General features: G+C 41.7%; 1 protein-coding gene across 3 annotated transcripts in view; it reads left to right on the top strand.

Annotated features, from left to right (window-relative positions):
* Positions 1-18,778, top strand: part of FRAS1 (Fraser extracellular matrix complex subunit 1) — a 169,246-nt gene that overhangs the window by 59,343 nt on the left and 91,125 nt on the right. For all 3 annotated transcript variants that reach the window (XM_021395041.1, XM_021395042.1, XM_021395043.1), the window contains exons 4-11: positions 2,029-2,121; positions 4,710-4,869; positions 5,464-5,597; positions 9,118-9,201; positions 9,787-9,888; positions 10,007-10,198; positions 14,962-15,051; positions 16,684-16,831. In XM_021395041.1, the coding sequence (XP_021250716.1) occupies positions 2,029-2,121; positions 4,710-4,869; positions 5,464-5,597; positions 9,118-9,201; positions 9,787-9,888; positions 10,007-10,198; positions 14,962-15,051; positions 16,684-16,831 (1,003 nt within the window). The remainder of the gene's footprint in view (positions 1-2,028; positions 2,122-4,709; positions 4,870-5,463; positions 5,598-9,117; positions 9,202-9,786; positions 9,889-10,006; positions 10,199-14,961; positions 15,052-16,683; positions 16,832-18,778) is intronic.

Here is an 18,778-nt window from a genome sequence, read left to right as displayed (position 1 = left end):
TCTGAGCCTTCATTAATGGTTATATGTAATTAGCCATGGAATTAGTGTTGCATTAGCATCTGGATTACTAGGGTAGAATGCATGAATGACAATGAAAATTAGTGCTTTAAAGAAGCACTGCCAATATAATAATTATATGGCTTTATAAACCAGGTTGAAGTATTTTCCAATATGACAGTATTAACAGGGAAATAATTCTGATCCTTACTGTTTTCCCCGTTATTATCACTGTGTGTTGATTAAAGCAAGACTGAAATAGTAGGAATTTTTGTGCTAAAGAGAAAAAAGAATGCTGTCATGGTACACCTAATAATGAGTGGGTTAGCAAATATGTTGTTCATTTAAACAAAAAAAAAAACAACAAAAGGATAAGTGAAAAGGTGGCAACTGTAAAGCTCGTAATGGGAAATAGATTTACAGTGTAAAATGAATCTCTCTGACTCCTTGGCATTGGTATTCTTCAGAACAAAGAATTTCAGTCTTCTGTAAAGGTCTGGCAACTTAAATGGTGAGAGGAATTGGGTCTTTGTTTGAAGATCTTGCTCATCCTTCAAAAATCTTGCCATTGAGAAACAGGGTCAGAAATCATCATTCCTCTTTATTTCTTACTTACATACAATCAGACTGATGCTAATATTGTTGATCCTGTGTACAGCAACAAGGTACAAACAAAAACGGACAGTCTGCAAAAACATACCCAGTGATGATAGTGAAGGAAGTCTTGAAGTAATAAATTTTTTTTCATTTTGAAAAATCAGAGTGTTTCTTTTAGAAAGCATCAAAGACTTGTAACATTTCAAATAATTCTGATCACTCTTCTCATATAAATAAAGGAGTAATAGGTAGGACAGTTTTGGGCGTTACATTTTTTTATTATAGCAAGGCAAATGATGACACCCTTGTGAGAAAGAGCAATCCCTGAGAGGTTGACCATACCCTTGGGGAAAGGATGTAGAATCTCTCCTGAGAAACATTTATGCAGTATTTTGAAGAAGGTAACCTTATTCGTAAAAAATGTACTACGTTTTACTTCCTGAACCTTCTCTGGTTTTGGTTTTCTGTGTCTGTTTTCTTCCTCTCCAGCTGCTGTGTTCACATCAGTAAAACTGTCTGATCCTTTTGCTTTTATTAGCTGTGGGAGAAAAATCCTGTAGTCAGGTGATGCCGGAGGCCTCCAGATGCTAATGCCACCAGTGATAGATGCCCTTGCACAGTAAGATCTAACATGCAGCTGTGAGGAACGTGAAAGCATTGCTTTGGAGAGTCCATGGAGATCTTTTCGAGGACAGAAGGCTATGATCTTTCTCAGTGTTAGCTGATGTCTGTACTGATGTTTTTCCCTTCATGCAGTGAATTGCTTCCATCAACATCATCTGTTTTCTTGCTGGTGATCAGGATGCAGCATGCAGATAGTTTGCTAAGCCCCAGGAACGTGCAAAGCAAAGTGGTAGCAGTATCACCAGACTGTGCTGTAGTTAGAAGCGGTCAGTAGTTTTCAGTTTGTTTTCAGATAGCGTTATTAAAAAGAGTGCTGATTATTAAACCAAAGAAATTCAGGTGATGGATGTGTATCCATTCTGCCAGCCAGCTGAGCTTCAGGTGTGGCTAAATGTTAGACTGAGATCCATTCTGTACATGTAGAAAACGTGTTATCTATTGAAAAAATTTTGGCTTTACCACATTCCTCGGAAAACAATCAGTGAATAATCCTGTTTGTTGTTTTGGATATTTGCTTTCCAGTTATTCTTTGTTCTGGTTTGAAAACTAGTCCTGCTTAGGATTTCCCAATTGCACTGTTAGAAGTGTAAATTCTGTTCCTGTTGTTTTGAAGATAAAATATCAAATACAGCAAAACGAGGTGATGGTTCTCAACGAGGAGTCTTATGTAGCAGCATTGTATATTTTACTTAATAATACATTCTCTCTTCAAACTGAAAGCACTGAGCGTAGCCAAATCCCATATCTTTCCCTTCACGTTAAATTTTCCATTTCATGTACACTGCTTATTGGATTCTTGTATCTTTCTAGGGAGAAGTGCTCCAAATAGCCCCAAACAAATGTTGCCCTGAATGTGCCTCCCAAGCTGAAGGATTTTGCCAGCATGAAGGACAGATCCACAGTGTGAGTACTCTGCCATGTTCTTTGACAGGGATGATCCCTTCCAGTTTTTAGCTCTCTGATTGTTTCATAGCAGTGTAGGATGCTTATCTGACACGAAGAGGAAGGATGGTTTATTGGAGCTATATTCTGTTACTATCAGTTAATGTAATGGAAGTTTAGTCTGCAAGGTTTGCAGAAATTGAATGTGTGTCACTGCAGTACCCAGATATGAATACAGACTAGGAGAATAACTCATTAAGAGCAGTCCTGCAGAGAAGGACTTCAGGGTCTTGGTGGACTAGAAGCTGGACGTGAGCCAGCAGTGTACTCTTGCAGCCTGGAAGGCCAACTGTATCCTGGGCTGCATCAAGAGAGGGGTGGCCAGCAGGGAGAGGGAGGTGATTGTTCCCCTCTACTCTGCCCCTGTGAGGCCTCATCTGGAGTACTGTGTCCAAGCCTGGGGCCCCCAGTGCAGGAGGGATGCAGAACTGTTAGAGTGGGTCCAGAGGGGTGTCACAAAGATGATCAGAGGGTTGGAGACCCTCTCCTATGAAGAGAGGTTGAGGGAGTTGGGCTTGTGTAGCTTGGAGAAGAGAGGGGTCCGGAGAGACCTCATTGCAACCTTCCAGTACTTGAGAGTGTCTTACAAGCAAGAGGGCAACTTGATTTCTTGCGCAATCTGATAGTGATAGGAGAAGGGGAAATGGCTTTAAACTATAAGAGGAAAGATATAGGTTAGATGTTACACAGAAGTTTTTTACTCAGGGAGCGGTGAGGTGCTGGAACAGATTGCCCAGAAAGGCTACAGATGCCTCATCCCTGGAGGCATTTAAGGCCGAGTGGGATGGAATCCTGGGCAGCCTGACCTAGTGGTTGGCAGCCCTGCCTATGGCAAGGGGTTGGAGCTAGACAATCTTTGAGGTCTGCTCCAACCTAAGCTGTTCTCTTATTCTATGGATATCATGTCCTTCTTGGCTTAAAGTGAGAAAGTTTCCTTTCCCACTTATTCACTTTCCTGTTTCTGTGAATGACTGAGACAGTATAGAAATGTTAGGAGAAGCAAAACACATTGAACTTGGCTTATTAGCTTCCCTGAAAGAAGACTTTCTATCAGCAGCCATGCATGCAGATAGAGATTGATTTCTATCTTGCAACTTGGGTTTCGTAATTACTCAAGAATCAGGTTGCAGCATGTGGTTTCACCTAGGGGATCTGAAAGGCCAAAACAGTAAGAATGTATGTGTACAGACAAGAAAGAAAGATTCACGGGTAATAGTGAACCATGTTGAACAGTAGGCATATGAAAAAAAAAAAAATAGCTTAACAGGGAACCCAGGTCCTATGTCTGGTCTCTTACAGCCTTTTCTGTTTGACAAGAAGCAGTTCAGGTCCAAATCTTAAGAAATGTGCTGAAATTCCTAGCACAGATTTAAAATTCTATTTTTGAATATCTGGACTTTATAGCCCAGATACTCTAGTGTCACTCTTCCAGCATCATGGGGCACAACCAACATAGATTTGTTGCAAGGTGGGCCCAGACTGGAACAGGAGGCCTAGCACATCTAACATTTTCTGTTATTTCTTTGTACCTGTGATTTGGGTGATGCTACGTTGTATTACATTGTATTTCTTGTTCTTGCTATTGCTACATTTTGCTCTGGCATACTCTTGCTGCAGCTTTTTTCATTTGGTTCTTTGTGAGTCTGCCCTTTTGTATGTAAGTCAGGAGAATAAGTAGGCCTGCCCATGGGGACTACAGGCATATCTGTGCATATGCTCTTTGTCACACCCAAGTTCCAGTGTGAGGTGAACATCAAACAATTTCTTTTGGCAGTACAAAGTCTCCTCCTGATGGTTAGCACAGATTGGCCTGAAGGAGGAAGTTTTTTCTTTTGTCATTAAGCCAGCATAGTGCTTTATGACTTCTTTCTGCTAGTACCTAACTAACAATGCTGGCCCTAGTGGTAGCTACATTGGAGAAAATGTTTCCTTTATCTGACAAGAGCTGTTTTCTCCCTGCCTAATATATTACTTCGTATTTTGCAAAAATACACTTTTTCTGTTTGTTGGAGAGCATTGTAACACACCAACACATTTCTTCTGAGGCTCAGTTTTGCCTCACGTAGCCTCAAGGCAGAGGTATTTGTTCCTGCATTAATGAATAGCAAAGCTAATGAGGTTTTACTCATAGCAAAGAGCTTAAGTATGTGGGGTACAGGGTTTTCAGTGTTGTCAGGTGTGTGCCGGGGCCCCTGTTGAGTATTTCTCTGGAGAGAACATATCCACCCTACAGAAACTATAATGGAGAGGAGATATATCCATTAGGCTGGAACTTTGGTAGGGTATTACTGCTAGATGTCTCTCTGCATGAGAAAAAACTAAGATGATCTGCAGGTTTGCTACTTCACCCATTTTAACCTATTTTTTGCCTCAACAGCCCAGCCAGCAGTAAGAACTACGGTGTATAAAGCTTGACTGTACTGACAGAATAGCAAAGTTAAATACTAGTATGGAGGGCTCAAAAGAGAGAAAAATGCATTTGCAGGTCTCTGTGGCAGTTGAATTCATGCATGCTTTTTCTTTGCCTTGTTTTGTGTTCTGTCCTGCAGCATGGCACGCAGTGGGCCAGCTCTGGATGTGTCTTGTGTTCCTGTGCGTATGGGAAAGTGAGCTGCACCCCCACAGCCTGCCCAGTCCTCACTTGTGGAAGGGATGAGCTGCAGTACACAGCCCATGGAGCCTGCTGTCCCACATGTGTGGGCCTTGGTGGTGAGTATTGTGTGTGAACAGGCTACTCCTTGGCTCCAGTGATCCAAGTAGTATCTCCCTGGCTGGAAATATCCTTCTAGTCCCAAATTTAGAAAGCTTTACTTTTTGTGTTCGATTCCATTGGAAAGACACTGGGGTCAAGTGTTTTGCTTTACTCTCTTTCCATCTTTTTACCATATTTGTATTTTTAGCAGCTTCACCCACAGGCCAATAAGAAGTAATAAGATTTCAGCAGTGAGCAGGTGTGCTTAATTTGTCTTTATTTTGGCTATTGCAATCTGGAAAAATAATACAGATATTTCCTACATAGTGAGAGCACTTGACACACCTGAAAACTTGGGCTGAAAGTTCCAGAAATGTCTGGGCTGTTGGATACTTTGTCTTATTAAAATCCATTAGCAGAAATGCATCCAGAGCTCTTAATTCACAAATCTAAAGCTCCTGAAAACTGTTGAAATTGTTACTATTATTTTCTGGTTTGACAAAAGAGAATTTTGAGTTCCATGGTGCATAAAGTTTATTTTTTAATTATGGATGAAGGAAAGGGGGGGAAAAAAAAAAAAGAAAACATCCTGATATTTTATTATCTCTTAGAACCCTGCTACTTTGATGGCCGTTTGTTCCGGGATGGTGAGGACTGGCGCCTTGGTCTGTGCTCCAAATGTGTCTGCAGGGATGGCGTGACTCAATGCTTCACAGCTTCCTGCGAGGCTGTTCTGTGCAAACAGGTCAGGACTCAGCAGCCTTCCGGGGACACTACTCATGACTGTCTTCTTTCCCTTGGCAAGATCTATTTCTCATGCAAACATAAAAGTTAGCAGGGAGATCTGGGTGGTTTTGCTTGCTATATTTATTTTCCTCAAGAAATCTAGAAATATGGTTGAAAATATCAGTCAAATTTCAAAAGTCAAATGCTGATAAAATTCTCCTTAAGTATAAGATGAAACAGAAGTCTCGGAGCACTTTTCTTACATCTGCTTATGCTTAGAAGTGAATAAAACAAGTAAGATGACTTAGCCAAGCTCATGCTGTGACTCACTGTTTTAGCCCAAGTAGGACATTTCTGTCTCTGAGGTCTGTGCTATGGACAAATGATGAGTTCTTAGCATTTACACAGTGATAAAACCAGCCAAAACATTACAGAATTATATACAGTGTTAACATGCTGGTTGGTAAGGACAGCTATGCACAATACTGTATACTCTATACAAGTGACTTGATTATTTTTTTGAGTTCTGCTTATTGCATTGCATACTGGAAATGCTTGAGAGTGTGTTGACGCTCTTTGGATTTCTTTTCCTTGGGACCACTGTACCAGTTTTCTTGGACACCTCAGTGTACTCCTTTACAACAGTATGCAATGCTAAGGACATCTTTGAAATACAGGAACTGACTCCTTGGGAGTGTCTTTTTCTGACCCTGATTTTGTTTTATAGGGGCTGCCATTGCACATGTATGTTTTTGTCTACTGATGTGCTCAAATGATGAATCAAGCTTCTTTGAAATGCGTGCTCCAGCTGAGCACACCTCCCTGTAGCAGTGAGGAAAACAAAAGCAGTAGTCATAAACCTTCTTTCCTATTCATGCTCACTCAGATTTCTATTACTAGACCGGATGTCTTGTTGATTTTTTTCATAGAAGGAAAAAACACCTGTTTCTCTGCATGCTAATTGTTTTTTTCCTGAGATACTCAATTACTATTAGTTGACTTAAGTACTGTACATTGAAACAAATTTATGTCAGCTTAACATCCTCCCTTCCCCACAAATGGACTGATGTTACCTGCTGACTGATTGCACTAATGTTTTATCAGCTATTTATTAAAATTTAATTAGTGGAAACAGAAATTACTGTGTTGTTACTGTGATGTACCTGAGAACAATCAGCTGAGATCATCCACGTTAATGCAGCAGAAAACCAATTCTGGTAGTGTTCCACTTTTTTCCAACCCAGGTGCCTCGGAAGGAGTGTTCACAGGATGTGCAGGGATTCTGTTCTGCTCTCAATCATACCTAACATTTTCTTGCATATTCCTTTATCCCTTTCTTCCTTCTTTACTCCCCATCAAATGCAAATAAATAAATTCTCCCAGCAGAGTGACACCAGTATTAAACTCTCATCTTCCATCATTCAGATAGAAGCTATATCTTTCCCTTGGTGCTGAGCGAGAATAAGGTCAAAAATGCTTTGTTGCATGCAGAAGGGCACCTGAGTATGTCCCACCATAGGAGAAGAGGATCTGAGAGGCAGGGCAGGTCCTAACTTTTTAGGAACGTGCTTTCTGTGGGTGTGTTTCCTCTGAACGTACGAGCTCCTCAAATCTGCCCACCTCGCTTCTTGCTTCCAGTACAAAATAAGTGTCTGGCAGATTGAGCTCACTCTGTGTACTTGTCTGCAGGGAGCTTTGCTGCTAGTTATCTTTGCCCAGTAAGCCATCAGAAGAGCCAAACAGAAGGTCTTAATTATGGTGTCCCAACAAAAGCCATGATGAATGAGCTCTTTTAACTCTGCTGGGAAACTTGCAGTTGCAAACTTTTATATGAAGTTGTCTACTTTTTCTCTGAAAGCTAGTGATGTGATTAAAAAAGGAGGTGAGATGATAGTGCTTGGCATTTCTATGCTATTTCCAGTCTAGTCATCCTGATGTGGCTGAAGGGAGGTGCTGGTGAACAGTACTATACCCATTCCAAATCATTGCATGTACATGAAATTGTATCAGGGGAATTACACGTTTTGAAGTGGTGGAATTGTAGTACGAAGGAATTGTTATATTGATGTGAAGTGCCAATTTATTCCAACATGATGTAAATAAGTAATAAAAAAATTTAAATTGGAGTACTGTAGTTTTAAGTCTAATTATAAGCATCGTTGCACACCCTCAGCAGCTTTGTGGATGACATCAAAATGTGTGGTGAGGTCAATGTGCCTGAGGGATGGGATGCCATCCAGAGAGACCTAGACAGGCTTCTGCAATGGGCCCAGGTGAACCTCATGAGGTTCAGCAAAGCCAAGTGCAAGGTGTTGCACCTGGGTTGTGGCAGTCCTGCTATCAATACAAGCTGGGAGATGGAAGGGTAGAGCACAGCCCTGCTAAAGAGGAGTTGAGGGTATTGATGAATGGCAAGATGGATGTGAGCCAGCAATGTGCCCTCGCAGCCTGGAAAGCCAACGGTATCCTAGGCTGCGTCAAAAGAAGCGTGGCCAGCAGGGCGAGGGAGCTGATCCTGCCCCTCTACTCTGCCTTGATGACACCTCACCTGGAGTTCTGTTTCCAGTGGTGGAGTCCTTATTATGAAGAGATGTAGATGTGTTGGTGTGCATCCAGAGGAGGGTCACAGAAATGATCCAAGGGATGAAACGCCTCCCCTAGGATGACAGGCTGAGAGAGCTGGGGCTGTTCATCCTGGAGAAGAGACGGCTCTGGGGATACCTGATAGCGGCCTTTCAGTATCTAAAGGGGAGCTATAAGAAAGAAGGGAACAGACTATTTAGCAGGGTCTGTTGCAAATACAACTAGGGAAATGGTTTCAAACTAAAAGAGAGGAGATTTAGATTGGACATAAGGCAGAGATTTTTTACAATAAGGGTGGTGAGGCGCTGGAACAGGTTGCACAGAGAGATGGTGGTTGCCTCGTCCTTGGAGAAATTCAAGGTCAGGCTGGACAGGGCTCTGAGCAACCTTATCTAGCTGTAGATGTCTCTGATCATTGCAGGAGAGTTGGACTAGATGATCTTTTTGGGTCTCTTCTAACTCAAATGATTCTATGATTCTGTAATTTTACACTTGTACAGACAGTTGTGCTGCATGGATTTAACTAGTACATTGCAAACACCTATGTACAGCACTCCTGAGATGACAAGTGTAAATCACGTATTCAAAGCCAATTCCTCGATCTCATGCTTTAGTGTGTTTCTTTATATAACTTTATATATATTTTTTCTCTGCGTATCTCTATACCTGGGTATATGTGTCTGTACTTCTGATGTGTATGTATCATTATCTATATACCTATCTACATATCTGGATCTCAGTTGCCATCCAAAAAAGCCCAGAAAATGAGAAGAAGGAAATATTTGTTGATCTCATACTGTGAAGATGGGCCTCAGACTTTGGAGCCAAAACCAAGCCTTGAGTGACTGTGGCTTGTCTCACTGATACGAAATGCCTGGGATTCCAGATAGTGATGCTGAATTCCACGTTAACTTTTCATATGCTTATTTTATGTGTCTCTGCTGCTTTCTATTTAGGATGAAGTTATGGTTATGTCTCCTGGAAAATGCTGTCCAGAATGTGTTCCAAAGCCCTGCTCGGTGTCAGGAAAGGTGTACCAGGTAACCTCTGACGAGCTACACCAAGAGCCAGCTCTTCACACATTTTGGCACATACCTTTTTTCCTTCTCCCTCATGTCTGACTTTATGCCAGCACTAATAGCATAGTATAACTATTTCTTTTTTTCTTCCTGGACAGCCAGAAGAGTTGAAAGAAGTTAGGGCTAGATAAGAATTTGCTGACAAGCAGAAAGGAAGTTTGCGTGGTGAAGCAGATCAGGCACTTATTTTTTCACACGTTTTTGAAAGAGGAAAATAGAAAGCACTAGTGAAGGTCAAAGTATTTGTAGCTCGTGTGATTTTCTGCTAACAATTATTTTTTGCTAATAATGATAGTGAAGGCCTCACCAATGTCACTAGCTTGTAATTAATAAGAAGTACGTACCACCATGTCATTTAGACCTCATATATCTTTTGTGTGTTTGCTGATGATGTAGAGACATTTCTTAAGAAAAGTTTTGCGTTGGGTACAGATATGCAAAAGGAGCCATCATACTCAATAAGTTGCACGGGTTTCTAGAAAGAACTTTCTTATTTATGATGAGTATTTAACAATTGTATACATCTCTCCTATTCCTTTTGAACAGCACGGTGAGCAGTGGAAAAAAAATGCCTGCAGTGCATGCGTGTGTCATAGAGGGGCAGTCAGATGTCTGAGAGAAACCTGTGACTCTGTTATATGTAAGAAGGTAATTGAAACTCAGTCAGTTCTGCTACCCTGACTGCATGTATCACTTTGCACATGTGCTTAGAGTCCCTGTGAGCACAGCTAAGTGTTTCCTCTCAATGGCTGTTGATGCTTCGTAGGGGGAGAACAAAGTGCAGCGTTCTGGGAAGTGCTGTGAGGAGTGTGTGTCTTCCAAGGAAAACTGCTTGTATGATGGCACTGTCAGGTATCATGGTGAGATGTGGAATATTACTCACTGTGACTTCTGCATGTGTGATGAAGGCCAAGTCACTTGTCACAAAGCAGAGTGTGCCGAAGTGGAATGTGCCAAGGTAAGAAAGGTTTTCTTCTTTGAAAATGTACCCATTAAGTCCTGTGATTATTTTACTCCCTTTTTTTTCCTTCCAAAACCGACATTTTGAGAAAAAGTGCTGCCCTTCTTTTGGAGCTTCTTTTGTGCATTTACCTTGAAAATGCTTCACAGAAAAGGAGAGTAAGCTCAGGATTTTCTGTGCAAGGTTGACTGCTCACGAGGCTTGCATCGTGAAGCAAGACAGTCTGAGTCGTGGCTCATCTAACTTGGATTATCTCCCACCCTGTTGTTTGCCTGCTCATGTCAGAGACATCTAGTTTCAGTGACAACTGGCTTTACTGAGAACTTAATTTGCAGAGATATGTACAGGGCAGAGATGGTTAACAGCTAAAGAAATCATAGGACATCCCAAGTTGGAAGGGACCGACAAGGATCACTGAATCCAACTCTTGGCTCCACAATTCTGTATGCTACACTGACTTTCAGTAAGGTGGTTGAGCATCAAAGGTAGTCTATTTTTCTCCATTTTTTTTCCATGCCATTCTGGGCATGGAAGTGAAGCTGATGTTTTATTCCTGGGCTGTTTACTCTAAATACTCTGACAGGTTATGTTATAGCTGCTCTACAATGGATATGGAAAATGCATTAGATAGGTTTGAATGTTTCTTATACACACACTCTTGTGCAAAGACACACATTTTCGACTGCCTTTTTTCAGTGCAGTAGGACTTCTACCTTGGTTCTCACTGCATGTTTTAATCAGTGGGTTGGTGCTTGCTTTATACCAGCTACTTCACAGAGTCAGTGAAGAGAACGGAAGGAACTGTAGCCTTCTGAGTTTTCTCTCTCAGTAACAGGGCTTTCCTGGTGACTGCCTGCATGCTAAACTTTGAGTTGTAGTTCCCTTGTGTTATGTCTGAAGTCTGCACACCGCACATAATGGGCTCACCAGATTAGATTGTGTAGATGTTCGAAAAAGTTAGAATCTGCGCACAGAGTCCCTGATGATGTATCGCACAGAGAAGGGTATATCTGGGAGTAGATACATATGTTCATCTGAGACTGGGCCTTTTAAATAGCAAAAATGCATTGACCCAAACACTTGTCACTGGTGTAGTGATGATTATCATCTGACCTTAAACTGCACGGAGAGATTTTTCTGGATGGAAAGTTGTGATTGTCATAAAATCTTGAGCACTTGGCATCTGTTTCAGTCAGCTTCCTGCATGCTTTTGGCTGTAAATTGGATCATTTACACTAACGATGATGGCATGCTGTCATGGCTCAGTAGGGAAAATTATTTAATATTCATGCTCATATCTTGGGTTCTGACAAAGAATCCATTAAGCAGAAAAGCCAGGGATATTTTACAGGATGATAGCAGGAGATGATGACACATAAGGTTCAAAACGAAGGGTTCAAAAGTGTGCACATTATCACTCATGCAGCTCTTTTTCAAACTTAGGTTCTCAAAAGTAACCACCCAGCTGAAAGCCTGAGCATCTCAAAGTGATACAAATTGTCAGAGTATGAACTGCTGCAATTTCAAATTGAAAGAAAAGTAATTGCAAGGGGGACAGAGAGAGGAAGGCAACGTCCTTTGTTGCAGACAAGAGTTTTGTTCCCTCTTGATATATTTGCAGAAGGATTTATTACTGATCTGCCAGCGGGTAGAAAGGCTTTACAGAGGGACCTGGATAGACTGGATCGATGGGCCAAGGTAAACTGTATGAGTTTCAATAGGGCCAAGTGTCGGGTCCTACACTTAGATCACAACAACCCCAGGCAACCCTACAGGCTCGGGGAGGAGCGGCTGGAAAGCTGCCTGATGGAAAGGGACCTTGGTGCGCTGATGGACAGTCAGCTGAATATGAGTCAGCAGTGTGCCCAGGTGGCCAAGAAGGCCGGTGGCATCCTGGCTTGTATCAGGAATGGTGTGGTGAGCAGGACTGGGGAAGTAATCCTGCCCCTGTACTCAGCACTGGTGAGGCCCCACCTCGAGTACTGTGTTCAGTTTTGGGTGCCTTAGTACGGAAAGGACATGGAGGTGCTGGAGCAGGTCCAAAGAAGGGCAACAAGGCTGGTGAAGGGCTTTGGAGAACATGCCCTATGAGGAGTGACTGAAGGAACTGAGGCTGTTCAGTCTTGGGAAGAGGCGGCTGAGGGGAGACCTTATTGCTCTCTTCAAATACCTGAAAGGTGATTGCAGCGAGAACAGGGTTGGTCTCTTCTCACTGGTGACAGAACAAGGGGAAACGGCCTCAAGTTGCGCCAGGGGATGTTTAGGTTGGTTATCAGAAAAAACTTCTTGACAGAAAGGGTTGTTAAGCACTGGAACAGGCTCCCCAGGGAGGTGGTTGAGTCACCATCCCTGAATGTGTTCAAAAACCGTTTGGATGTGGTGCTCAGGGATTGATTTAGCGGTGGGTTGTTAGAGCAGTATGGTTAGGTTGTGGTTGGACTTGGTGATCTTGAAGGTCTTTTCCAACCTGAGCAATTCTATGATTCTATGATTATCTTACATAGCTTTTCTTAGGATAAAGTAGTTTCCTCAAGTTAGGTCCGGTCATAGTTCACCTCAATAGTACAATGTACATATTAATTAACTGGAATAAAATACTTACTTGAAAAGCAAGTAAAATATATTTTTTTGGTTTCCTTGTTCCTTTTTTTTCAAATTTAGGAACCTGCACTAACAAATCTGTTGTGAAACGAGGAACATTTGGATTCTCTTCACTAAGACACTATTAATTTTCCAGTCACATCGTACTGTTTAAAGTGTAATGAGGCCACAGATATGAACTGCAAATCCTAGACAGCTCGACATAGTATAGTAGCATTATGTGAGGGTAGAGTGGAGGCTTAGCTGTTAAACCTTTGCAAAGAAACTTGTGCATAACTGCCATATGAAAGTGTCTGCAGGGATTCTGACCTAATCTTCAGAAAGCCGTTTTCAGAAGGGTACTGGTAAGCTAGGGATACAAGTTATGTGGCAGGCTGGGATAGTTTTGGATGTTGAATGGGTGCACTCAACCAAAACCACTGAAACTGTCAGCATCACAAAATCCTGCTAGAGCACTTTCCAGCAGCCTGGTATTGAGCACTCTGTTGATAGTGCTCAGGTATGTGTCTGAAGAATATCTCTCGTAGCCACTCTCTTTTCTGAGCCTTGGCAGAGCAGATTGCCTGTAGTTTTGTTTGTTTGTTTGTTTGTTTTTGAGGGGTAGGAGAGCCATGCTCCCTAACTAGTTGTTCTCAGTTTTCCTGTAGTTTGTGTTTATGTGTGTGGGTGGGAATGTAAGTAGGGATGAGGATGGGAGAGTTTACAATACATAGTAATGACATGAGGTTCAATGTTGCCAACAGCAATTTGAAGTAATGATTTAAGTAGCAGAAATGTATAGAATGAGCAGAGAGATTTTGGTTGTGTGTGGTCCTCTAAGACCAAAAACTGCTCTTTATCTTCTCTTGCCCCTTCTCAGAAATGCCTGAGAGCTACCAGAGCGTGGCTGGGATTAGATGTTGGCATTGGTGAATAATTGACTAGTGATGTTACTGCCCCATCTGTGTGTAAAGTAGGTCACATACAGATATCGGTGGCAAGGTGAAAAATATCCTGGAGTGACTGCTAGAACGTATGCCTGAATGGTGTAAATCAGCAGAGCTGTTTGTTAAACTTTGGTGCTGAGTTGAATTTTGTGAGCCAGCCAAAGAAACAAGCAACATGCTGAAAGGGAAACCAGCAAGAGCTGTGGGATTTCTTTGGGTATGTGAGCTCCTTGCAAACGCTTAATGAACAGTCATAACTTCTCTGTTTGTGGTAGGGGAATAATCAGCCTGATTACAAAGTTAGGAAAACTATGCCCACTGAGATTTGGGATGAGTATCAACATTGTCTTTTAATGAGCATAGATTGAAGGAGTGCTCATCGCAGATTGGCACCAAATGTAATTTAGTCATTCATTTGTCACTTCTTTATTGTAGTGGTTTTATAGACTTATGTCTGTTTTATGACTAGTAAATATCACCTTGCCTATGTTTACAGCGCGTGAGAGAAACAACTCGTAGCAGGAACAACAACTCATATCAGGTCTAGAGAAACAACTCATATCAGGAAATAGAAGCTGTTTCTTTTGAGGTGTGTCCTAATTCCTTAAGACATAGTCTTCCTTTTTCCTGAATAATCATCTTCCACTTAGGCACAAGAAGTTCTGATCAGTCAGGGCACTTCATTTCCTCCTCTTGCTGATAAATTATTATCTCCAAACCAGAGTTATTGGTTATTTAAGTGAAAACTGTGGAGTTCTACAGTTGTAACAAAGAACAGGATTTTTCCATCTGACATAAATAGAGCATGTGCTTTGAAACTCTACTGGACAAAAAAACAGAGCATTGGAAACGAAGTTATCTTCATTTGAGTGCTTACGCATTCAAATCTTGACAGTAGTCCAGTAAAATCCTGGAGAAGGACAGTAAAAAATGGTATTCCTGTTCTCTGTATTTGCAATGGATTACGCTCAGAGGTTCTTTCTCAGCAAGATTTAGGAATAGTCTTATCGCTGAGTTGCCTAGCCTTTTCTGAGGTTTGTTCTGCAACTGCAATATCCATTAAGCACATTTTTCAAACTGTACTTACAGAGAAGAAATAGGATAGAGAGAAGATGATATGAAATTAGATACTGAAGATTGCATTCCAGGGCAAGAGCGGCTCTGCCTTTGCATTCCACAGTATTTTTGGTATTGTTGATTCCGTTTGAATTGCTGCAGCCTTTCTCTTCACAGGGTGAAGAATTAATTCACTTGGATGGGAAGTGCTGTCCTGAATGTATTTCAAGTAATAGTTATTGTGTTTACAAAGAACATACCAAAGCTGTAAGTATCATGGTACTTTGGAGCACGTAATAGAGAATTCTGCTTTTGAAGGTTTGGAGAAGTGACTCTCCCTTTTCAGTCCCGAGAATGATATTATTTGCAAGTGTAGCAGACAAATAATCTGTTAATATTATCTGTGGACTGCTTTTAAAATGTATGGAATTTGTAAAATTTACATTGTTTATATTGTGTGCATCTACTACAGGGTTTAAATTTGCCTTGCTTTCTTTTCTGCAGTATAATCAATCATTTTCCATTAATATTTAATATGCGTACTCATTGGTTTCCTGTGCATCTCGTGGAGGTAAAGATACCTTACTTTTGACCTATTCAGTGGAGGCTGTATGGCAGAGGCAATGTATAGTGTTCTGCTTGTATCATTTATTACAATGTTCACCATGAGTCCATTATTCTACAAATATTTTCAAGGAACTTTCCTTCTGAAGTTTTATGGAAGGAAAACATAAAGTGGTTAAAATATACCAGCAATGGTCTTTTAATTGCTCAGGCAGATGAGGACTGGACCTGATGGCTGCTGTTTGCCGACAGATTTGAGAAGTGAAAAATTGAATGCTGTTTTTTGTTTGTTTTGTTCTTTAATGCTAATACTTTCCTTTTCTTTCTCAGATCTCTCTCTGACCTAAATGAGATAAAATATATTAAGATGCTAGGTTTATTCCAGTTCGTGCTTTATTCTTTTCAAGAGGAACTGCCACAAAAGCTTCACAAGCATTTAAAATGCTTGCTGACTCGTTTCTGCCTTTTTATTACTTCACATGGGACTGGCAGAGCCTCAGCCATCAAGGGCAGCTTCGGGGACCTTCTGAGCAGACCCAGAGATGCAAATTGCAGGAAGGGGGACAGAGATCTCTCTCTTCCATATACCAGGCAGCTGGCAGTGTCAGGTGGGATGGTTGGTTCTGAGGAAAGCAAATGGCACCACCTCAGTCTGTGTGGCCAGTCCTTTCAAAGTAGAACGAGACAACAAACCTTCAAGGTTAGAAGGAGGTTGAAAGTGTGACAAGAAGGTCATTATGCAAATTAATAGATTCAGACCCAGAACAGATTAAGGATATCTGCTCAAACACATGTTACTGAACTGTGGGGGAAAAAAAAGTGGACAAGTGAGGCAGCAGAATTTGGAGACACGAGGAAGTGCTTTGAGTTAGAGAAAATGGAGGTCAGTGTTAGAAGCAGAAAGGACTTAGTGCTAACTGAAAAACACCCCCCTGTGGAGGAGGTGCTAAGAGGGAATGTGATGCGGAGGTCACAGGACATGGGCTGTTCTCAGCAAGCACTTTGCAGATTGCCTTGATTTGGAAAGACAAAGAGGTACAGAGATGCATAGTCCCATATCAACTGGCCTCTGAGCTTAAACAGCCGCAGAGATGTTTAGCTTACTGCTGTCACTGATAGAGCCTTGAAGTTTATCTGGGAACTTCCATGCATGAGAAAAACACCTTTTTTATGCGGAGACTCTCCTTCACCATAGAAGCAGTAAGCAGCAGGGAAGCCCTACTGGGTGGCAGACCAGGTGCTGCTGAGGCACTGTCTTGATTTGGCTTGACTGCAGAGCAGCTGTGCTGGTGGTGCAGAGCACTAATCCGGGCTGTTGGGTGTCATATTATGCAGAGCGGAGAGACATGGAAGGAAGGGCTGTGCAGAGAGTGTGAATGCCGGGATGCGGAGGTGGTCTGCTTTCAGCGCTCCTGTCCGCCTTGCCCACCAGGCAGCTTTGCCGTCAGGGAAAAGGGTGTCTGCTGTCCACGCTGCCAGCCAGGTATGGACCCAGTGTCAGTTGTCGTGCTTTATCACTTTTATTACTCCTTTATCCCTTTCGTCACACCTTTTGGGCGGGAGTACATGCATCGCGTGCTCATCTGACGCAGGGTGCATCATGGGATCCCTGCTGTCCCTTGCCTTCCTCATGCTTGTCTGATGCCTGCAGTGAATTTTAACTTGTCTTCAATATGCAGCTGCAAAGTAACTGGTTTCCATAATTCGGTTTACTGGAGAGTCATAGGGCTCCATCCTAAGGATGGAAGTCAGTCCTACTGACTTTCCTTGCTTTAAATCATGGCTTTCTTTTGGCAAGAGTCTCTTCTCGGGGATGGTGTTTTGAAAGTGTTTTGTCTTCTCCTTTTTTTCAACACAAATTTTACAATGCAGATGACTGTCTTTGCAAATCTTTACAAGAGTTTTGGAGTTTATGGGCTCATGATTATTTCTTGGGAGTGGGAAGGAGAAAGAATGTGCTTACAGTGTTAAGCCATAGGTTCACCTGGGGCAGAACACCTGCCAGTTAGTAAGTGTTTGGAAAAATCAGAATGGCCTTGGCTATAGGTTAATTTTACATATAAATTCATTTTTTCCCCAGGATGTTTTCATTCTCCTTCATTTACACATCACGGTTAGTAGGCTTTACATTTTGTAGTTGATAGGCTTTATCTGTGGTTTGCTAATTTTTCATTTTGGTAGCTGTTCTTGTTGTATTCATCTAACTTTGGTTTTATCACAGTGCTCCAGTTAATGGTTTATCTGTGTAGAAAGAAAATAGCTTCACAGTTTAATTATACTGTTGTTTGCAGGAGTGGTTTGGCACATTTGCCACATTAATATGTTAAAGCTTGTTATTTACTGTATGTTAATAAAAATGCAAAGCACAGCAAATTGAAAAGTGAGGAAAATGGGTTTGGGGCAGTTCAGATAAAATTGTCCTGGATTTTCAAAAGGGAACAGCATCTGCACTGACTCCTGTGGAGGGGACAGATTATAAAGTGCTCTCTGGACCTATCTGTTACCTTTCTTATCAAGAGGTACCAGAGTACAGGTAACCCTTGAAAATATTGGCCTCTTTTTTAGCTTCTGCAGTGGTAGTCCCCTGGAAAATGCACACTTGGAAGTCATGGTATTGGACTTAGAGAGCTAAACCTGCATTTTTGTATTCTAAAATGTAAATGGACATTTCCTTTACTGAAGCCTAGAGTTTTCCCTCTTTTTCTGTTTTGCACTGCAGGCTATGAGAAACAAATACAAAACCCAGCCTGCAGCGGTTTGACTTGTGAGCCCAGAGCATCAGCCCCTAACACATCTGCATCCTTAAAACCAGTAAAAAGTTATTGCTGCTTCTCACAGATGTGCTGAGGGAAACAGGCAGGCAGAACCCATTTATTCTCAGCCAGTGGCCAGTGTAGATAATCTAGCCCCAAGCATAGTTGTGTTCTGTAAAAAAAAAAAAAAAAAAAAAAAAAACCAAACAAACAAAAAAACCAGCAAATATGTCCACTCTCTAAGAGCATTTGAGTTGGAGCAGAGGGATTTTTTTTTTTTGTACGTAGAGAAAGATTGTCCATTCTGTACCTCTCTGAGCAATTAGTTCATTGTCAGTCTGTGAGGATGGAGCTGCATGTACCTTTGGGAAGTTACTGGTAAGAAATTCCCAATTCTTTCCTTAGATACAGCCGCCTGGAAACTTGCAGATTATTTAGTGTAAATGGGGGGTTTTCAGCAGTGAGATCCTTTTTGCTGACTTGTCAGAAAGGAGCAGACAGCTTCTCTTCCAGCAAGCAGAGGTAGCTCAGTAGTAAAGAAAAAATAGTTTTTTTTCCTGGTCTCTGCAAAGAGACCAGTCATACCTTTTGAGAAAATACCCATGGTCAAGAAATTCTTCTACAGCACTGTGACATAAAGCTTCTTACTGGAGGGAATGTGGTCTGTCACTGTACTT

This window comes from Numida meleagris, chromosome 4, assembly GCF_002078875.1.
Source record: "Numida meleagris isolate 19003 breed g44 Domestic line chromosome 4, NumMel1.0, whole genome shotgun sequence".
Classification (NCBI taxonomy): Eukaryota; Metazoa; Chordata; class Aves; order Galliformes; family Numididae; genus Numida; species Numida meleagris.
This window is presented reverse-complemented; position numbering and strand designations above follow the sequence as displayed.